Source organism: Mirounga leonina, unplaced genomic scaffold, assembly GCF_011800145.1.
Source record: "Mirounga leonina isolate KUSES-001 unplaced genomic scaffold, KU_Mleo_1.0 Mir_55, whole genome shotgun sequence".
Lineage (NCBI taxonomy): Eukaryota > Metazoa > Chordata > Mammalia > Carnivora > Phocidae > Mirounga > Mirounga leonina.
Genome location: NW_023270816.1, coordinates 6,214,163 through 6,234,115, shown reverse-complemented (window position 1 = coordinate 6,234,115; position 19,953 = coordinate 6,214,163). Strand labels below are relative to the sequence as shown.

The window sequence follows — 19,953 nt, the reverse complement described above, 5'->3', positions numbered from 1 at the left end:
AGTTTACCAGTATCTGAAAGAGTGAGGCTTTCAACATAGATATGCACAACAAATATTTGTTGTACAGCTACCACTTACCAGAAACCATTCCAGGCAATGAGAATACAAAGAGACAAAATCCCCACCCTCATGGACCTTGCATTCTGGTTAACACTTAGACAGTGTTATGGCATTTTCCAAGTGCTTTACGTGCATTAACTCACTTATAACTCCTCATATACCTGTGAGAGACTTACTATCCCCTCAGAGAGGTGAGAAAATGGAGAACCATAAATGACAAGTAATTTGTCCAAAGTCACAAAGTAAGTTGACAGAGCCAGCCAAGGGTCTGGGTTTGCGTCCATACTTTTAACTACTATTAATATGAGCAGGGGCACCTGGGTGGCACAGTCAGTTGCGCATCCGACTCTTGGGTTTCGGCTCAGGTGGTGATCTCAGGGTCATGAGACTGAGCGAGGCATCGGACTCCACGTTCAGTGCAAGTCTGCTTGAGATTCTCTCTCCCTTTCCCCCTCCCGCCCACACTTCCCACCAGGCTCGCGTGCATGTTCTCACTCTCTCTCTAAAATAAATACAAAATAATAAAAACAGTTTTGAGTCAAACAGGATGAATTCACTCACAAAATCAAACCTATACACAAACGGTGCGGGTGGAAGAGAAGCAATACAAATTGGTCTCTAAGACACAATAAGTGAAGAAAAGCAAGAAAAGGAAGAATGCATCTTTGTTTCACTGTGGCCAACAGCTAATTCCTAATTTTGAAATAAATCTTTTCCCATACTGCCAAAATCTGACAGACTGCCTTGTTTTACTTGAATACTATTTCATTTTTTCAAAAGGTGACATAAAGTTCCCAATATAGAGCACAATACAGTTACTACTCATTTGGTATATATTAATAACCTCAAGAAAAATAATTCTTAAATTCTTGTAACAAACAATTAACTTTTTTCTTTTTTTTTTTTTTTTTTTTTTTTTGAGAGAGAGAACGTGCACACATGAGGTGGGGGGAAGGAGCAAAGAGAAAGAGAGAAAGAGAGAAAGAGAATCTTAAACAGACTCCACGCCCAGCACGGAGCCCGAGGTAGGGCTCGATCCTAGGACCCTGAGATCCTGACCTGAGCCGAAATCAAGAGTCAGATGCTTAACCCACTGAGCCACCCAAGCACCTCAATTAACTTAACTCTTATAACAGAATTCTTGTATTAAATATAACTTAAATTCCTGTAACAGTTAAAATTAAGGTATTAAAAAAACTACCTGGAGAACCATAATGGTTTTAAATCCATATCAATCCTCTTATGAATTGTAACTAAATTTCTCATTTAAAAAGCTCTGTTAAAATAGATATTGTTGGGTGCCAAAAGTCATCCACAACTCACCCACCCACCCGCCCATTTGATAGGCCCACACCTGGGCATCTAACTTTAAACCCAACACCTCTACCTCAGAACTGCTGAATCCCCACCTGCCCAATGGGCTCCTGCCTCAGTCTTTCTAACTCAGGAACTGGTGATTCTGCTACTCCAACTGATCAAAACCTTCGAGTTATTCCTGACTTTCCCTCACACTCCATACCCAATCTATCAGCAAACACTACTGGCTCTAAGTTAACAATCTATGCAGGATTCAAGAATTTCTAAGTCGTCCTGTTCAAGTTTCTCTCTTCTGCCCCCTAAGTTGGTGTCCCTGTTGTCACCACTGCCCAAAGCAGCCAGAATGAATCTATTAAAAACCACTCCTTGGCTCAAAACATCTGAATGGCTTCCTACTTCACTCAGAATAGAATCTGACGTCCCTACTGGGGCTCACAGCCCCTACGTGATATGGCCCCTCTGCTAACTCTCTAATCTTGCATCTTACCACACTTCCCAAGCACACTCATGCCTCAGGCATTGCACATGCTGTTCACGCTGCCTGGAATGTTCTTCCCCCAGATAATTTTCATGCCTTCCTCCCCATCACTTCAGTCATGTCTCTGCATTCCCTCCATCTTATAAGAGATACTTTTACTATTAATACACAGTCATCGTTTACATGCTTAGCCCACCTTATTTTTTCCATAGCACTGACTACACTTAAAAGTAAATACTCATTTGTTTATTGTCCATCTCTGACACTGCAACATCTGCTCCACAAGAGCAGAGGCATTGTTTAATTCACCACTCTACCTGCCTCCTGGAACAATGCTTGGCAAAACAACCCCATTAGCCCCGCTCATTCTGATGATCAACAAATAAGAGCAGTGCTCCTCAAACTTTAACATGCATCAGAACCACCGACAGGGCTTGGAAGGCAGATTGCTAGGCCTCAGCCCTAGTTTCTGATTCAGCTAGTCTGGGGTAGGGCTTGAATATTTACAAGTTCCCAGAAGGCATGGATACTATAGTCCTGTGACCACATTCTGAGATCCACTGACCTAGACAATGTTACACCGCAAAACAGTTGTCAGCAACAGGAGCTGACCATGGCAATGAATCCCAACTGGTGGAAGAAAGACAGGAATAGAGTGCAAAGTTACCTCCTACTGGACCCACACTATGAAATATATCTCTTCTCACTTAGAGGATTATATCAAACAGGTCTTTTAAATAATGCAATAGAAGTATCACCTTCCCTGAATAGGATTTTGTCCAGAAGAATGGGGACCAGGCAGATGAAGCTATTTTCTCTAACAAGGTCTTATGATCTTACATATTCTGTGTTCATGACTAGTGCTGAAACTTTATCCTTTAGGGTTTAAACGAGCATATGAGAAGGCTGATATCCTTTAGGAGATACTGAAACACCAAACAGCAGTAGACACCAATTGGGATAGCTGCCAAATCGTAATTTCCCATCTCTAGGAATCATTCCAGTCATCGAGGGTGGGACCAGAGTAATCACGTCTAGGTTATATTAGTCAACCTCCCATCTTGAGTCATGGCAGATTGGTCCAAAACACATTTTCTCTCCTAAGAATCTGAAGTTCGAAGATAAAGTCTGGGAGGCACTGAAACCAGACTATGTTAAAACCAAGGCTCTCAAAAAGAAAGTCTGAATTCCTGGTGCTGAGGTTCTCAAAGCTGCCCTGGCCCTTCTCTTACAGGAGGCTTTGCAATCCAGCCATTTCCTTTAATCCTCTGATACTCAATTACTTTCCAACAAACCCTTTGCCTACATTATCCAGAACTGTTTATACATACGTGCAACCAAAAATACTTACAAAGTAAATGTATTAGCCTTAAAGAAAATTGTATTACAAATGCAACTTGTGAAATGTCAAAGCTTTTTTCCATTAATCCAACTTAAGACATTTATTTTCCATCTTTAGACAAGTAGACTGTCCATATAATCAATGAATCTTAGAGTACACATCACATTTTGACCTTACAATACCAACTCCTTCTTGCAGAATAGTTTTTGCTTTTAGAATAGTTCTCTGAAACCTAGCAAAATACCAACAGTTTGCTTTTATGTATTCAAAAGGCACTGGAGCCAATTATGTACAAATACTATGCATGTTGGAAGTACATGGTAAACAACCACAAAAAAAGGTTCTTCTATTAAGTACCTTGTATTCTGATGGAAAGAAATAAAAAAATAAATTAAAACACACCAAATAGCAAGTGCTCCTCAGAAAAATAAAGAAAATTATGTGAAACAATGAGTAACTAGATTGCTTTAGATAAAATAGTGAGGGGAGGCTTCTCCGAGTAACATTTGAGCTAAAATCTTAACCACAAAAAGAAGCCAGCCAGTGTACAGCTAACATAAATGCTCTTAGGGCTGGGAATAGACCTGACCTGCTCTAACAGCCAATGTGACTACAGGGTATTGACGAAGAGGGAAAATCACTTAAGATGAGGTCAGAGAGATAGAAAGAACCATATGACATAGCGCTTTGTAACAAACACAAAGAGTTTGGAGCTAATTATAAATTAAGTGGTATAGGACAGGGGGCTACTTGCAACAAGAGGTTTATGGAGAACAGCTGAGCAAGAAACAAGAATGAAAAAGACAAAACAAAAGAAAAAAATTATGAACAGTGGTTATCATAAAAATTTTGGAGCTGAAAGGAAGCTTAGCTGTCACCTAGTCCAACCTCTCATTTTACTGAAAGGATGACATGGCCCAGGCTGTGGCTTCCCTGAGGTCAGATTAAAGATGAGTAGAGAATTGTATCTGGTGCTCTCTGCGACACTCAGGCCAAAGCTAAAACCAAGTCTTTACCATGTGCATTTCCAAAAGTGACAAAGCAGCAATTAAATGAAAACATATCTAAATTTTTTTTTAATTGTCCACACCAAGTTAATCATACTTCTAGTCCCTCACACGACATTTTTTTAAAGCAGCTGACAATGCTTAAGTATTTATCACCAGAGGTATCCCTTCCCAAAGTATGTGAAGCAGAAAAAAAATTGAGTAAGACAACAAAACATACTTACATCTGGATATTCTTTTACAGGCACATAGAGTTTCTCTTGTAACTGAACAATAGGTCCCACAGCATCAGGCAATTCTGCACTCCTTTTCTCTGTACTGCCATTTAATGTGTCATTGTACATGTCTTTCCGTACTCTGCTAATTTCTGTTAAAAGTAAAAATTTTAAATGTGTTAGACAAAAAAATATTCTTGCTAGTCGAGGGGAAAAAAAAACAGAAGGTAGGGGAGGGTTTCATCGATAAAGTGTTAAAACTCAAAGACTAAAGCATTATTAACCTAGTCTACCATTTCCTAGATTAAGTCTATGTTGAACAGAACTACAGCCTTAATTATTTTCTACCAGAAATCAAATTTATATTAACCAAATAATATATTTTATCTTTTCTAAAGATTTATTTTTTTATTTTAGAGAGTGAGCGAGTGCACTGGGGGACCGGGCGGGGGGGGGGGAGCGGGAAGAGGGGGAGAGAGTCCCAAGCAGCCTCCGCGCTGAGCAACTAGGGGTTCGATCTCAAAACCCTGAGATCATGACCTGACCTGAAACCAAGAGTTGGACGTTTAACTGACTCCATCACCCAGGCGCCCCTATATTTTATTTAAATTAACTGCAGAGCCCAAGCTCTTACCCTCTATTTGATGTATCTGTTATTTTACTTAATTTCTCCATGCTTAAATGAGGCCAGTCATTCCAAATAAGAGCTTTAATCAAATAAGAATGCCTACCAGACAAAACTAATAACAATGGCTCTTTTATACTTCAGAACTAATCTGTCTGAATGAGATCTTGAACTGGATTACTTCCTTAGCTATTTTAGGTATCTCTGAAATATCCAAACAGATGTCCAATGGATAACACAGATTTTAAGTTCAGCAGAAGTCTGAGTTTGATACACAAGTATGTTAGTGAAAGCTACAGGAACAGAAAAGATGTCTTAGAGAAGACAGAGGGAGAAAGGAGGACTGAATGAATCCTAGAAAAAGCAACATTTAAGGAATAAAGCAAAGAAGATCCAAACCACGAAGAAATGAAGGTGGATAGAAGTAGGAAAAAGAGGTGTCAAAGAAGCTGAAGAATGACAGAACCAAGAATAGGGTAATCAACAGTGTCAAATACCACAAAAGTATGGTAAGGTAAAGAGCAAAGGAGGGTACCTTGGATTTAACCACTAAGCCACTGGTGATCAGAGAAGTTTCAAGGAAAAGATGGTTTACAGAGATCAAACTACATCACGTTAATGAATGAAATGAAAAAAGAAAAGTAGGTACCTAAAGTCAATGACCTTTAAAAAATTATTAGGACAGTTCCCAGGTATATAAATATACTTCTTATAAGAAAAAATATAAGAAATCCAATGAATCAAGACTTGCACAAAGAAATCAATTCTTTCAAAAATTCTTTATTAAAGCTTCCACAATGTGTTAGAGGATAGACCCCTGCCCATTAGAACCTACTGTCTAATAAGGGTTGTCATTACTAAATTAGCTGGATGCCTCTATATCTCTCTCTCCATGCTACAGATTACATCCTCCTTGGGGAAGAGGCTGTGTCCATTAGTATTTAAAAGTAAAATGCCTTTTATTTTTATAATGTATTTTGACTGCCTTCCAAACATGGAATTTCAATCTACTGCTATAAGGAACTAGGAAATATAAATGCACACTTCAATTTTCTTAACTAGTTATTTATATCACTTTGCTAAATAAAACCCAACACAGCAAAAAGCCATGATCAAAGGTGTTCTTACCCAGTTAGTCTTAAATCAGTGAAAATACTGTATTACAATACATTTTCTGCTTCAACAATGGCAACATTCATTTTGTAACACATCTTATCTCTTAAATAACAATTTGCTTGTCAAAGCTTACCAAATGTGCATCTCTGAACAGCAAATGAAAGTTTTAAAAAGTCAAAAGAAGGTACCTTGGATTTAACTACATTATAAAGGCAAGACTTCATTCCTTAAGTTCTTTTTAATACTAGTTTAATACTACTTAAATCTTTAATACTACTTCTTTTAATACTACTACTTTTTAATACTACTTTAATAATACTTATTAAATACTAATAATAGTATTAAAACATGCCCAATATCAAACTATTGTTTATTTTATATTAGCATGCGACAGCAATTCTCCAATCAAGTTTTCAACCACCAAGTAATAATTTAAACATAAATAACTGTTCACATAATTACATAATTACAGCAAGTAATTAACCAAAGGACATTAGGGAAATTTAATTAAAATTATGCATATATCCTTTAGTCCAGGTCTCTATATAAAAGCACTTTTCAATATTAATTTATTACATTTAAATTTCCTCTTCAGAAACTGCTTAATTCTTGTTAATAATGCCGGTATAAAAATCCTGATAATAGCATAAAGGAAAACAATAGATAAAATTTGCTTATAAATATAAATGCAAACATACTAAATAAATAGGCTCCACCAGCATACCAAATGAGTAACGCACAAAGGCAGTGGAATTTATACCATGAATGCAAGAGTTCAATATTAAAAAATCTGTAACCAGAGTAATACAAAAGAATAAAAAAGAAAACAACATATTTCCAGGTAAACAAGTTTGTCAAACTTAGAAAAACCAAGAGCTGTATGAAAATTCAGATGACTAAATTAAAAAATACATAAATATTACAATAATCAATGACCACATATCCACTTAGATGATAAAATAGAAGATACATTTACCATTTAAATGTATTTGTACTTCTATAAATATTAATGTGATTCTCTGATTAATAACTGAAAGTTCTGTGAGATTCTGCTAACCACTGTAGCCCCAGCTCCTAGAATAGTGCCTTGAATACAGTGGGCCCTATGTTAATACTCAGTGGACTGGGCAGATGGGTGGGTAAATGAGCTAGGTTCTAAGGCATTAAAGTTAAACAAGTCATGGTTTCAATCTTTCAAAGAAGTTAGTCTCATATGGGATATATATAAACAGATACTCTAAAGTAGAAAAACAGTAAGAGACATAGATTAGAGATGGTGGTAGCACAAAGCAGGACCATCAAATCTGCCACAGGTTGTTAAGGTCAAGAAAGAAGTCAAGAGGAAAGAAACTCTGACCTTTTCTAATGACCGTATGTGAGGCAAAGGTACAAACAATGTAATTATAAATTATACTTTTCTTAAGATAAAAAGTCTTTCTACCATGTTTCTTTTAGTCTCAGATACATCACTCAATAATACAAATCATAAGCAACACTGTACTGATGGGGATGAAAAGATGACCAAGTCCTAGTGCTCAAAGATCTTATAATCTTACTCATTGTGGGGGTCTAACCAGCTGAGTTTCACTACCTGTATCAACAGCACCTTTCTAACCAGGAAATCACACTAGCACTTTTTGCTATGTTATTTACAATACTCAAGTCAAAACAATTTCTGGGGCACCTGGCTGGCTCAGTTGATAGAACGTGCAACTCGATCTCGGGGTTTAAGTTCAAGCCCCGTGCTGGGTATAAAGACTACATAAAAAATAAATCTTAAGAAAAAAGTTCTGATTCCAGTTCTAACAGTAACTGTGTGAATTTAGATAAGTCTCTTACTTAACCTCTCTGCAACTTTACCTCATATAATTAGAGGTTTGCTTACTGAATGATTCAACTAAATCCATGGTTTTCCAACCTTAGTATGCAAGGACCCCATTTATTATCTTGTCCCCTAACCCCACATTTTAAAAAGTTTTGTCTCCAAAGCTTGTAGTATGTAAGTCCTGGCAATCAGAGGTTTTTGTTAATATTATACCATCAAGTTGATCTAATCATGGCCAAAATATTACAGAAACATGTCATGGATATGGGTAGTGCTCTAGTTCCTTTTTAAGTGGTGGATTTACAGGTGTTCATTTATGAAACATAGAAGTGCTTCATAATTAATATATTTTATACAGCTGACCCTTGAACAACAGAGTTTGTACTACAAGGGTCCACTACATACTACTATGTAGTACATAGTTATAATGTACTACATACATTTATTTTTATGTATGTAAGATTTTGTAGTATGTAAATCCTGGATTTTTTTTTTTTTTTGGTTAAATACAGTACAGTATCTTTTTTTGTTGTTAAATACAGTACGGTATTGTCAACATATTTTCTCTTCCTTAAGATTTTCTTATTAAAATGTTCTCTCTAGCTAACTTTTATTGTAAGAATACAATATATAATACATATGGCATACAAAATGTGTTAATCAACTATTTATATTATTGGTAAGGCTTCCAGTCCACAGACTATTAGTAGTTAACGTTTTGGGGAATCAAAAGTTAAACATGGATTTTTGACCATGAGGGGCATCAGTGCCCCCGACTCCCTGCATTGTTCAAGAATCAACTGTATAAACTTTCGTTGTATCAAACATTGCATGATAATGCTCAAATGTCTCATCTCCACACTACCTTCACCAATCTACAGCAGTGGTTCGGAGGACTAAAAGTTCAGAACCATTTGTTTAATCACCTAGTATAAAAATTCCCACTACAATAACCCCAAAATCCCCACTGTCAAGACAACTTGTTTTAGACATCTCTGAAGTTATTAAAGTTTACAAATTTTACTGAATCAAAATCATTCCTAAAATTTCTCCCACTTCCCCCCACCCACTCAACACTCCAAAGGTCAGAAAATAGATCCAACGCCTTGTTCCCATGACAAAAATACTTAAAACAGTTTTAGATCTAAGTATCCTCTTCTCTGAGCTATATAATAACATGGTTTTATACCCTCTCACTTAGACACACCCCATTTATCTATGCTCCTTAAAATGGAAAGTCCTGTACCACACACATCCTTCCCTGAAAATGAGGAGAATGCAGACAGGCTGCTTACCTCCAGTCACAAACACTCCAAGTCCACAGTGTGTTTAAGAACACCTTTCTTTCTTTGATGAGCATATCACCTGACTCAAATGTTGAGTCCACCATTCCATACTTCCACAACTGTTGGTTTAGACACCAATACAATAGGTGATTTAAATTTTTTTTCCTGGCTGTTTTCTACTAGACAAATCCCTTCAGAAAGTTAATCTATCAGTTAACATCCTTTAGGGAGGGCTATTCTGAGTCAAGGATCCAACTAACTGCAATTTCATAGTGCACATATTTCTGCAGCTTGCATACTGAAATACAGGCATACCTTATCAACTATCTGATGAAATCTCAAGCCACACTAGGACCCAAACCCCCCTTTGGATTCACTAGTTTAAACAGGAAATAATCTGTTTTGGATTCTACAGGTTGTACCGTCAAGTTTAGAATACAAATCTTTCAGCTTTTAGGAGTATTCACCTTTCCAGCAGTCAGGGTCCTCTCATTTTCCATGTTTTCTAGAACTGATATTTGACAATGACAGTTTAATGACATTTTTTCAAATTTCCGTATCTTGAAAACTACTTGTGTTTAAGACTGAAAACTTGTTCGGGGCACCTGGGTGGCTCAGTCATTAAGTGTCTGCCTTTAGTTCAGGTCATGGTCCCAGGGTCCTGCGATCGAGCCCCACATCGGGCTCCCTGCTCTGCGGGAAGCCTGCTTCTCCCTCTCCCACTCCCCCTGCTTGTGTTCCCTCTCTCACTGTCTCTCTCTCTCTGTCAAATAAAAAAAAATCTTAAAAAAAAGACTGAAAACTTGTTTCAGTCATACTACTTACTGTCTCCTTACAGTTCTCTGCTTTGATGATCTTGATTTTTCCCTTTTACGAACTAAAACTCAATTATCAGTCAGTAAATTCTGCTCCTAAGAGGGAAAATAGTCACTGCACAGTTCTGTTCTATGTGACCTGTTAATACTACATCACCTTTTTCCCTAATTTACCTAACTCACTAAAACCTAAAAGCTTTGCTTTAAAATCTTAGCATCTCATAAGGCTCAGCTCATTTTTGCCTTTAGCTCTTTATCACCACTACTTTTATTATATCTGAATTACTTACTGTAAGTGCATCCCACCCTCTGCCCCCTTAAAATTTTGTACATTTTTTAAAAATCTGAATTACTGGATTAACTAACATATCAACCTCTCTGTGGAAAAGTAAAATATCAGAAATAAGGATAACTTGAAGAACTATTAGAGAATAGAAAAATAAAGGCTGAGAAATCTAAATTATAAAGTAGTTATTTCCCAAGACAGACAGATAATGGCTATGTATAAATTCAATACCGAAATATTGGAAGACTGGATAAAGACTAGAATATAACCCTATTTTACTTACTGGTTTAGAATTTTTTCAACAAACTTAAACTAAGAAAATAAAAATTAAGAAATGAAATATGAAAAATATTTACTGGCTCAGCAGTACACAAAAAAGCTATTAATAATATACAAATAATAAAATATAAAAATAAAATTGCATGAAAAAATTATTTTCAGGATTTTAACAATACAAATTAAAAGACCACTTTTTAAAACACTGAACACATTTTCATATAAAACGTATTTTAGGGCGCCTGGGTGGCTCAGTCGTTAAACATCTGCCTTCGGCTCAGGTCATGATCCCAGGGTCCTGGGATCGAGTCCCACATCGGGCTCCCTGCTCGGCAGGAAGCCTGCTTCTCGCTCTCCCACTCCCCCTGCTTGTGTTCCTGCTCTCGCTATCTCTCTCTGTCAAATAAATAAATAAAATCTTAAAAAAAAAAAAAAACAACGTATTTTATACCCAGTGTTGTGGTAGCTAATTCCAATTGTTCAACTGGTTCGATGCTATTATACAACTATACATTTTATTTGGGCAGCTATTTGCTTTTTCTTTGAGCCTTATATTTAAAATCCAGCAAAAAAAATTATCATTATAAGACAGATGGACCTAAAATACAGAAAGAAATGAAAATGTTACATTGTCATTTGACCATTACTGCCTCATTTTTAAAATTAATGTTTTCCATTAATTTATTCAGTGAAATAAGAGCCACTTATTTATAAAAATATATGCTTTGATGTACCTAGTAAAAATTTTATAAGTGAAGTTAAAATGACAGCTTTCATCATTTCAGTTGGAACTTTAAATAGGCTCTATTATTTCCTCACTCTCTGCTAGACACTAATCCGGCACAGGAACATAAAAAGCAAAGGAAGATTTTAGTTATTTTAGGTCTTAATTAACAAATTCCTAGTCTCTATTTACATGAAACTTACTAAATCTTAAAACAGTAATATTAGGAGTCTATTTATAACCAAACACCACGTTAGGGTGGTGGCTGTTAAGTACTTAAAGGGAAAAAAGATCTCTTTTGTAGAAAGTAACCTCTAATTCAGGGAAAGTTTTGAAGATATTTTGAGCTGACAAAAAATAACATAACTTCACTGTACTTATTTTTAAAAGCCACACCCCCAAGGTACAGAAAGAAAATAATTTAAAACGCAGGTTAATAGAGACTACACAACATTTAGTAAAATGTGTTTAGATTACTTAAATAACCAAGTAAAACTGATTTAATTTTGAGAGAATTGCTTGGAAACTGGCAAAAAAAAAAAAAAATCAAGCTATCAATAATTCTCTAGTGGAACCTGACTTGGGGGGCTAAAGTCACAACTATAAGCAAAAAAAGAAAAACTACAAAATTAGATTTAACATCATAGCTCTCCTTTGAATTGCTTTGGCAATTTAATTAATAATTTTGTAAAGTTGTGGATAAATTTCACATAAAAAACATGAAACAGCAAAGGTCTTATAAAAATGCCTATCCTACTTCCATAACTGCTCTCAGCAGCAGTTTTGTATCACAGAAGGCATTTAACAGTAGCTGCACCTCCCTGGAAAAGCTCTCTCAAAGGTTATAGAAAATAATGTCTATTATATGATTCAATTTATACTAAGTACATATATTTTTTGATAGACACATGGAGAAGTCAAAAAATATAACTATTAAGAGTAATCATCTCTGGAAGATGGATTTACAGGGACTATTTGGCTTTCACATTAGATTCACATAAGAATTTTTTGTAAGTTTTGTAAAATAGTAAGGATATTTTCATTACGATGTTAGGAAGTACTTTAAGTCAAAATGTTGTATATAATATTGGATTCCCTATATAAAATTAAAAGGATTAAGTCCCAAGTATAAAAATAAACTACAAAGACTTATTTTTTTAACATGAGCACCTTCCACCAGGCTAAAATACTTTATATATGAATTATTACCTGATTTTCACCATAATGTGAAGTAGATAAAATACCCACTTTATGAAAGAAACAAAGGAAAAAAAAAAAAAACAGTGCTCAGAAATTTAAGAATTGATCCAGTGTCACAGTAAGACCAACCAGCTTTTATTTAAAGTTTCATAAAAGACTTTCTGGTATAAGAAGCCCTTAAAACTTACTTTAGGAGACGGTAATTAGAGAATGGAAAATAGGAAAACGGAACAAACCAACTTTTAGTTTACTGCCAGCCGTGCTCTAACAAGTTCAGTCCACTGCTTTACTATTGACTGCAAAAAAGGCTAGAGCCCTCCTCTTTTCATGCCAACAGAACACAGCTTCAGTGGGTGAAATCTAGGCCTAAGTGCCTGGAAAAGTGACAATCCTGAATGAATGAATGCCTGCTGCTGGGATACAAAGAAGGCAAAATAGGCCAATACAAAGAACAGAACAGAATGGGGGAAAAGCATTTTTTTTTTTTTTTAAGTTATTGGAATAGACATCCTTTCTCATTTATATTGGATTTTGTTTGGAGGTCATTTTAAACCTGTTTAGTTTTATATGTTATATGTCAAGGATTTTTTAAGAAAAATATTCCCTTCTGGTCATTTAGTTCTTTAAAATACACAGGGGAAACCAATCCTTACCTCTACATAATATCCACTGTATTAAAATTTAAATCTGAAGGTTAAGAAACCTAGTTAAGAAACACCGTTAATGAAGATCTGAAGAAGATGCAACAATAAACCAGCAGATGCTACTGGGATCCAGGTAAAAAGTAATACTTGAGAATCTAGCAATTCTTATTAATAACTCTTTTCCCAACCCTTTTAATATTTCTAGAAGAACAGAAATGAATTCATAACAATGGAAAATGGGTTCCCACATAAAGAGGTAGATGAGAGTTTTTTGGGTTTTTTTTACCATTTACTCTTATATGCCTTTGAAGTGTTTAAGCGTCTCAATACATTAACTTCTTAAAAATAAATGCTTGCCTTAAAAGATTTTATTTATGATAACAATAGTAACAGATTAATATCCATGAGACTACAATGATATAAATAATTGAATAAACAAATACAAGGAGAAGTGGCAGATCTTCCTTACAGAATTCCAATTAACATGGAAGGAAAAGATGGGATATAGAAAATCACCGTTAGTAAGTATTGCAGGTGCGAACCATTCAATGGGTGCTGCTAAAATTAGTGGAAAAAAACATGAGAAACAGGATTTCTGCTCAGAGTATCTCCCCATAAGTCATTTACTAATTACAAAGGAAAAAAGCAACGATCCAGTGGAGAAACCTGGCAGACTCTACCTTAACCAGGGGATCAAATACTATCGCCAATAAGATATATACCTTTAGCATGACACACTGAAAAAGGCCAGTCATTTTGTTGTTTTCTTGCCAAATATGCACAACCTCAATCTAATCATGAGAAAACATCAAACTAAAATTGAATAATATTCTACAAAATAACTGACAGTTATCTTCAAAAATACCAAGAAAAGCGTCATAAAAGAATCTGACACTGTCACAGACTGGAGGATACTACAGAGACATCACTACTAACTGCTGTGTGGGATTTTGGATTGGATCCTGTACCAGAAAAAGGACGTGAATAGGAAAATTGGTGAAGCCTGAATAAGAGCTGCAAATTAGTTAATAATATTGTATCTATGTTAATTCCCCAGTTCCCCTAATTGTACTGTGGTTATATGAGTTCTTACCATTAACCTCTGTGCTATATTTCTATTTCTGTGTAAGTCTAAATTTGCTGCAAAATAAAGTTTTTACTTTGGCCTCAGAGTTATTTATGCTCATTGAGGGGGGATAGTTATGGGAGAGAATGAAAGCCATGCAAATGTCTTACTTTTCTAGTGTTTGAAAAAATAAAATGCCTGCTTACCAATAAAACTGGGGATCTCAAAATCATTAAGAATAAGCTCTTTAATTCAAAATAACCTTTTTACATTTTCTTTAGCAGTTACTGCTTAAAAAACGCATGTACTTTAAATTTGCCTTAAGAACATGAAGACTACAATCCATAAACTATCTTTCTATAGGAACAGAACCTTTCTTAATAACCACACGTAGTAAGGAAAAAAGCATTGGCCTTGAATTTATGCAACCTAGATTTTATTTCTGATTCCCTGCAAGATCTAGCTATGTGGCTTTGAACTTAACCCTCTGAGTCTCAGTTTCCTCCTCTGTAAAATCAGGTTAGACCAGATCAGTTCTATCAATGAGGAGTCTGGGCACCTTCGTGTTTCTTCTGAGAAGCTCATTTTGTGCCCTCTGTGTAATCAATACCCCACAGGAAAGGGCTGCATAAACTCAACAACCAATCAAGAACCACAGATCTACTCCTTCCAGAATTTACATTTCAAAATGTCCTAAACTAATGGTCACCAGGATTTATTTTAAATAATATCTTTGTAAAGCACCAAATCCTCATATAACCAGGCTCTACAAATTTATTTTTGTGGGAGGTGAGGAGAGGTCCACCCTATGTATTTTATCCTCCTCAAGCTCCAAATTACTTAGGGCTTTAAAAGAAATTTGGTAAATGAGTGAAAATAAAACAGAACTCCCAGAAATTCTGAAGGAATTATGTTTGTGTAGGGGGAGGGGTGGAGGTAGGTTGCTTTTCCTAACAATTTCTTTGATTTTTTATTTTCCTTTTCAATTGTATTCCAAATTCCTCCTAAGCTCAATGGAGGAAAAACCGAAGATCAGTAATCATGCACCCCTTGTGTATCTGAACATCACCTTAATTCCACAAACTGAAGCAAATGTCAAATGACATTCACAGGTGTTACAGCAGCCCATGTACATGAGAAATCCCTCATACTAAAAAAGCTAAGTTTTTTTAAGCCATAATAAACAATCTACTGTACATGATATTCCAAAGGTCCTTTACAGCAAGCATTGAGATTGAATTAAAAAACTTCCAATTTTGTTTCAAGAGCAACATATACAGTACCTTCAGATGTCAACATAATTGATACTGAAAACACTACTTTAATATGGTATTTTAATATGATCCCCTTTAATGAAACAAAAGTTGTTTTACTTTACAAAGAACTAGATTCAGAAAATCTAAGTAATGTTGTGTATGCTACTGGCTGTATTTACTACATTTTTACTACCTCTTAAAAGTATACATTTTACTATCATATAACAATATTCTTAGAATGCAATTTTAATATGAGTTTATAAAATGCAGAATACAGCACTCTTCTGAGATCATAAAAGTTTAATTTATTAGAATGGAAACTAAATGTTATCATATAAAAATATTACCAAAATAATACAAGAAAAATCCTGGTCAAGGACATTCCTGAACTCCCAAATGCCTATATCCAACTGTCTTCTAAACATGTCATCTTGACACACTTAAATCTGTCCCCAAAACTGTTCCTCCTGATCTCAAAAACTGGCAAGTCCATTCTCTCACACATCATATCCAATCCACCCGCAAATACTGTTTACACACCTTTTAAAAAATATACCCAAAATCCCACTGACCCCCTTACCCACTACCACCCTAGTTCCAGCCACAATCCATTTCTCACCTAAATCACTGAAATAACGTAAGTGGTCTCCCTGTTTCCATCATTCCCCCTGTCAGCCTAGTCTCTATTTTCCAGAGTTAGCCTGTTAAAATCCAAGTGACATGTCCCTCCTTTGCTCAAAACTCTCTAATTGAGTTGTTCTCACATTTTTTGGTCTCAGGACTCAACGCATAAAAAAATTACTTCAAGGAGCCTTTATAAAGAGCTTGTGCTTGTGAGTTATACCTGTTAATACTTAACCAAACCACAAATCAAAACTTTAAAGTATCTAAATTACTTATGATTCACTTTAACATAATAGTAAACCCCATTACATTTTAACAAAAAACATTTTATCCAACAGAACAAAATAGTGAGGAGAGGCACTGTTTTCTATTTTTGCAAATTGCTTAAATGTCTCTCTTAATAGAGACAATGGAATTCTCATCTTTTTTCCCCCTCGTATCTTCTTCTGAATTCAATCTTTTGCAATATCACACAGCATATAGCCTCTGAAACACTCCACTATAAACTCAAGTGAGAATGAGAGTAAAAAAGTCAAATAACTTACTATTATGAAAATAGCTGGACCTCACAGACTCCTAGAAAACTGCCCAAACCACATTTCATGCTCTAATGACTTATCGTTTCAATTAGTGTAAAAGCCCAGGTCCTCACAGAAGCTCCCCTTTACCCTCCCCCTCTTACCTTTCTGACCTACTCTCCTAACCAGCTTACCACATCCCCCCCCCCCCCCCAACCCCCATCTCTCATTCACAGCTACAGCTACAGCCACACAAGGAACTGCAGGTCCTGGCCTCACAGTTTTGCACGGACTCTTCCTTCCTCTTGGAAAGCCCCAGAGAGCAGCATGGTTCACTCCATTACCCCCTTCAAATCTCTGTTCTAACATCAATTTCTCAATGAGGCCCACCCAGATCTCCCTATTTAAAACCACAACCTGCTCCAAGCCATCCAAAACACTCCTATCTCCTTTATCCTGTTCAGTGTAGCCTCAGAACCCATATTGTCTAATATATCACAGAATGTATTTATTGCTTCTTGCCTGTCTCCTACATAAGAATGTAAACTCCGGAAAGACAGACAGCTTTGCTTTTGTCTTTTGCTATATTCCCAAGGATCTGTATCCTTGGGGAAAAAGCACCTTTTGAACAATCTTAGCAGGACAATTAGTACAAAAACATGCAAAGCTACAAAAACATGCTTGAAACTTGACTCAAGCATCAAGAGGTTATTAGCTTTATGACTTATTCCCCTTCCCATTAAAGTAACAGAAATGCACTCCTCTTCTCAAAAGGGCTTGCTGCATTTATGCAGGATTTGTGAGCATCTAACACACTTAGATAATAACATACGTTCATTTATCAGTGTTAAATTCCTCTGGTGTGTTTTAGACCAAATGACAAGATAAAATACACAAGCATCTAAATGAATGGGCTTAGCTTTAAAACAAAAAACCACCACCCTAATCCATGAGGAAAAGACTGCCCCTTTTCAGGACTGCTCCAAAGGGGTTACAATGATTCATTCCTCTTGAGGGTTTTTGGGTTTTTTTTATAACCTCTATATTTACAATCTGCAAAGTTTACAATCTGTTCAAAGTTTATTTGGTAAAGAATAAAATAAATTTTTTCCATTTTATTTCCTAAAAGTACAAACTGTTTATAAAATGGATTGGCCTGAATTATGTACAGTTGGGAGTTTCTTTTTAAGTGTCTTTAATAATCTGTGGTACAAGATATTGGTTGTTCATGCATGCATTCAACAAATATGTATTGTATACCTACTATGAGCTAGGTACTGGCCAAAAGCCCTAGGGATATACTCATATGCAAAAACAGACATGGGCCTTGCTCTATCACACACTAAGTGAGCAAAAATAATACCTGAAGTAGAGTACTCATCTAGGTATGACCTCAAAGAAGTACCTCAATGCATTTCATATCGCAAAATAAGAATTTGAGCTTTTACTGAACTTTTATTCCTCATTATCATCCTGTAACAATCTAAGTAAGTCCGACAAATATTAGAAGTATTATGTTGTATTCAGTGGTTATGTGGTCTATATGGTAAGGAGAGACATTCTCAGAAGTAATTATTCAGGGAAAACGGGAGTCCTCAAATAGGAAGCTAAAATTCAGATTCAAAAAGAGCTCCTACTCCTTCTGGATTTCACATTCCAGCTCAAGACTGGTCTTCTAAGAGTAGACATGTCTGACAAAGCCCTCCTAGAAAGCAAACCAACCAGACATTCAGACAGGGCACAAGGAGGCATCTCCATAGAAGACAGTTTAAAATGAATTCCCCCTTGTAAACAAATTATCCAGCTTACTGTTACTCTGCCTCTATTTTCCTTGTTATCTAGACCTTTCCCAGGGCTGATTTAAATGCCACAGCAAGGTATTAGACTGGGAATGAAACAGAGTTGACTGGTGGTGGTAATGGTAGCACACAACGAGTGAGGAGGCATAGCATCTCTTAAACAGAGTAATGAGATCTAACTTCTTTCTAAGCAATGAGTGGCCCCTCAAAGTCTGCCTTGGAAGGCAACACTTTATTGTATAGCTAGACGCATTTCCTTACAGGCAAGTACTATTCTCATCTCCATTTTATAGTTAAGAGACTAAGATTTGGGGGTTAAACACTTTGACCAAAGAGGACATAACTTGTAAGTGAAAAAGTCAGGATCCAAATTTAGGCCTCCATATCACACTGTCTCTCCAACATTACTGTCCCGTCTTGATAATGGGAAAAACAGTGTAAGAATACAATAAAAGCCATACAGAATAGAGGAAAAAAGATGAGAAGAGTGTAGAAATTGGAGATATAAAGAGGGAAAAGTAGAGAGATATACACAGTAATGAAGGAAAGAAAGAACAGTATAATTCAAATTAAAACTAGAATGATAAGTCTCATTTAAGCTCTGGAGGGACTAGCCGCACATAGTTCAACAACACGGTATACATTTACTCTATCATCTATAAGGACCATCTAAGATAACTCTAGACCTAAATTTCTGAGTTTCAGAGAAAAAATTCTTTCAACTAGAATAATATTTGTAGAGTCTCTGGCACATACTCAAACTGCAATTACTGACTGAATATATCCTATTTTTCTATGGTATCAGGCATTTTGTTTGGTGCTAGCATGACCCTGGTAAGCAACATGGTTCCTGCCAGGGCAATTCTTCTAGTAGTAAGAACTGGTGTCTATGTAAATAGATTAGAGGGCCAGAAGTGATTGACAGATGAGGCTAAGTGTCCTGGGATATAAATACCTGGACCTGAACACTAGACAAAGTAATTTTTTTTAAGGAGTAAGCCAGAGTTCTATGGTTTCTTTTGATTCCACCGTAGAAAATATCATGCTAGGGAAAACTGGATTCTAGGTATGTAAACCCTCACTTTAATTATTATGAAGGAAAGGAGAATAAAATCAGAAAAAAAAACATGATGTATACTTACCACTCTAATGATACATATTTATGTTGATGGAGCTGATAAGTGAAAAATGCTTAAAATATATGCATATGTCCCCCTCAAGGATTTTTTACAAACTTTAGTTTTCTGACTCCTAATCCCATTTCTACTGGACTGTTATTTTTAGTAATGCCTATAATTATCCAGGCAAATGCTTCTGTTTTTCTCACTCATGGTACTTTTTCATTTACTCAAAAACTTCCCAAAGGCAGAGGTCAATGAACAGTTGTGTATTTTAGAGTAGCCACACTAAGGTTTAAAGACATGGAAGTTACCATGCAAATTAGGTATTTGTTTCTTAAAACCAATACAAAGTT

The 19,953-nt window shown here is 35.9% G+C and overlaps 1 protein-coding gene across 7 annotated transcripts in view; it reads right to left on the bottom strand.

Annotated features, from left to right (window-relative positions):
- The window catches only part of LOC118001961 (protein quaking), a 158,627-nt gene that overhangs the window by 118,453 nt on the left and 20,221 nt on the right, over positions 1 to 19,953 (bottom strand). For 5 of the 7 annotated variants that reach the window (XM_034992158.1, XM_034992159.1, XM_034992160.1 and 2 more), the window contains exon 2: positions 4,429 to 4,571. In XM_034992158.1, the coding sequence (XP_034848049.1) occupies positions 4,429 to 4,548 (120 nt within the window). In that variant the 5' untranslated portion in view covers positions 4,549 to 4,571. Of the gene's footprint in view, positions 1 to 4,428; positions 4,572 to 19,953 lie in introns of those variants that run through there. The other 2 variants (XM_034992162.1, XM_034992164.1) reach the window with 2 other exon arrangements.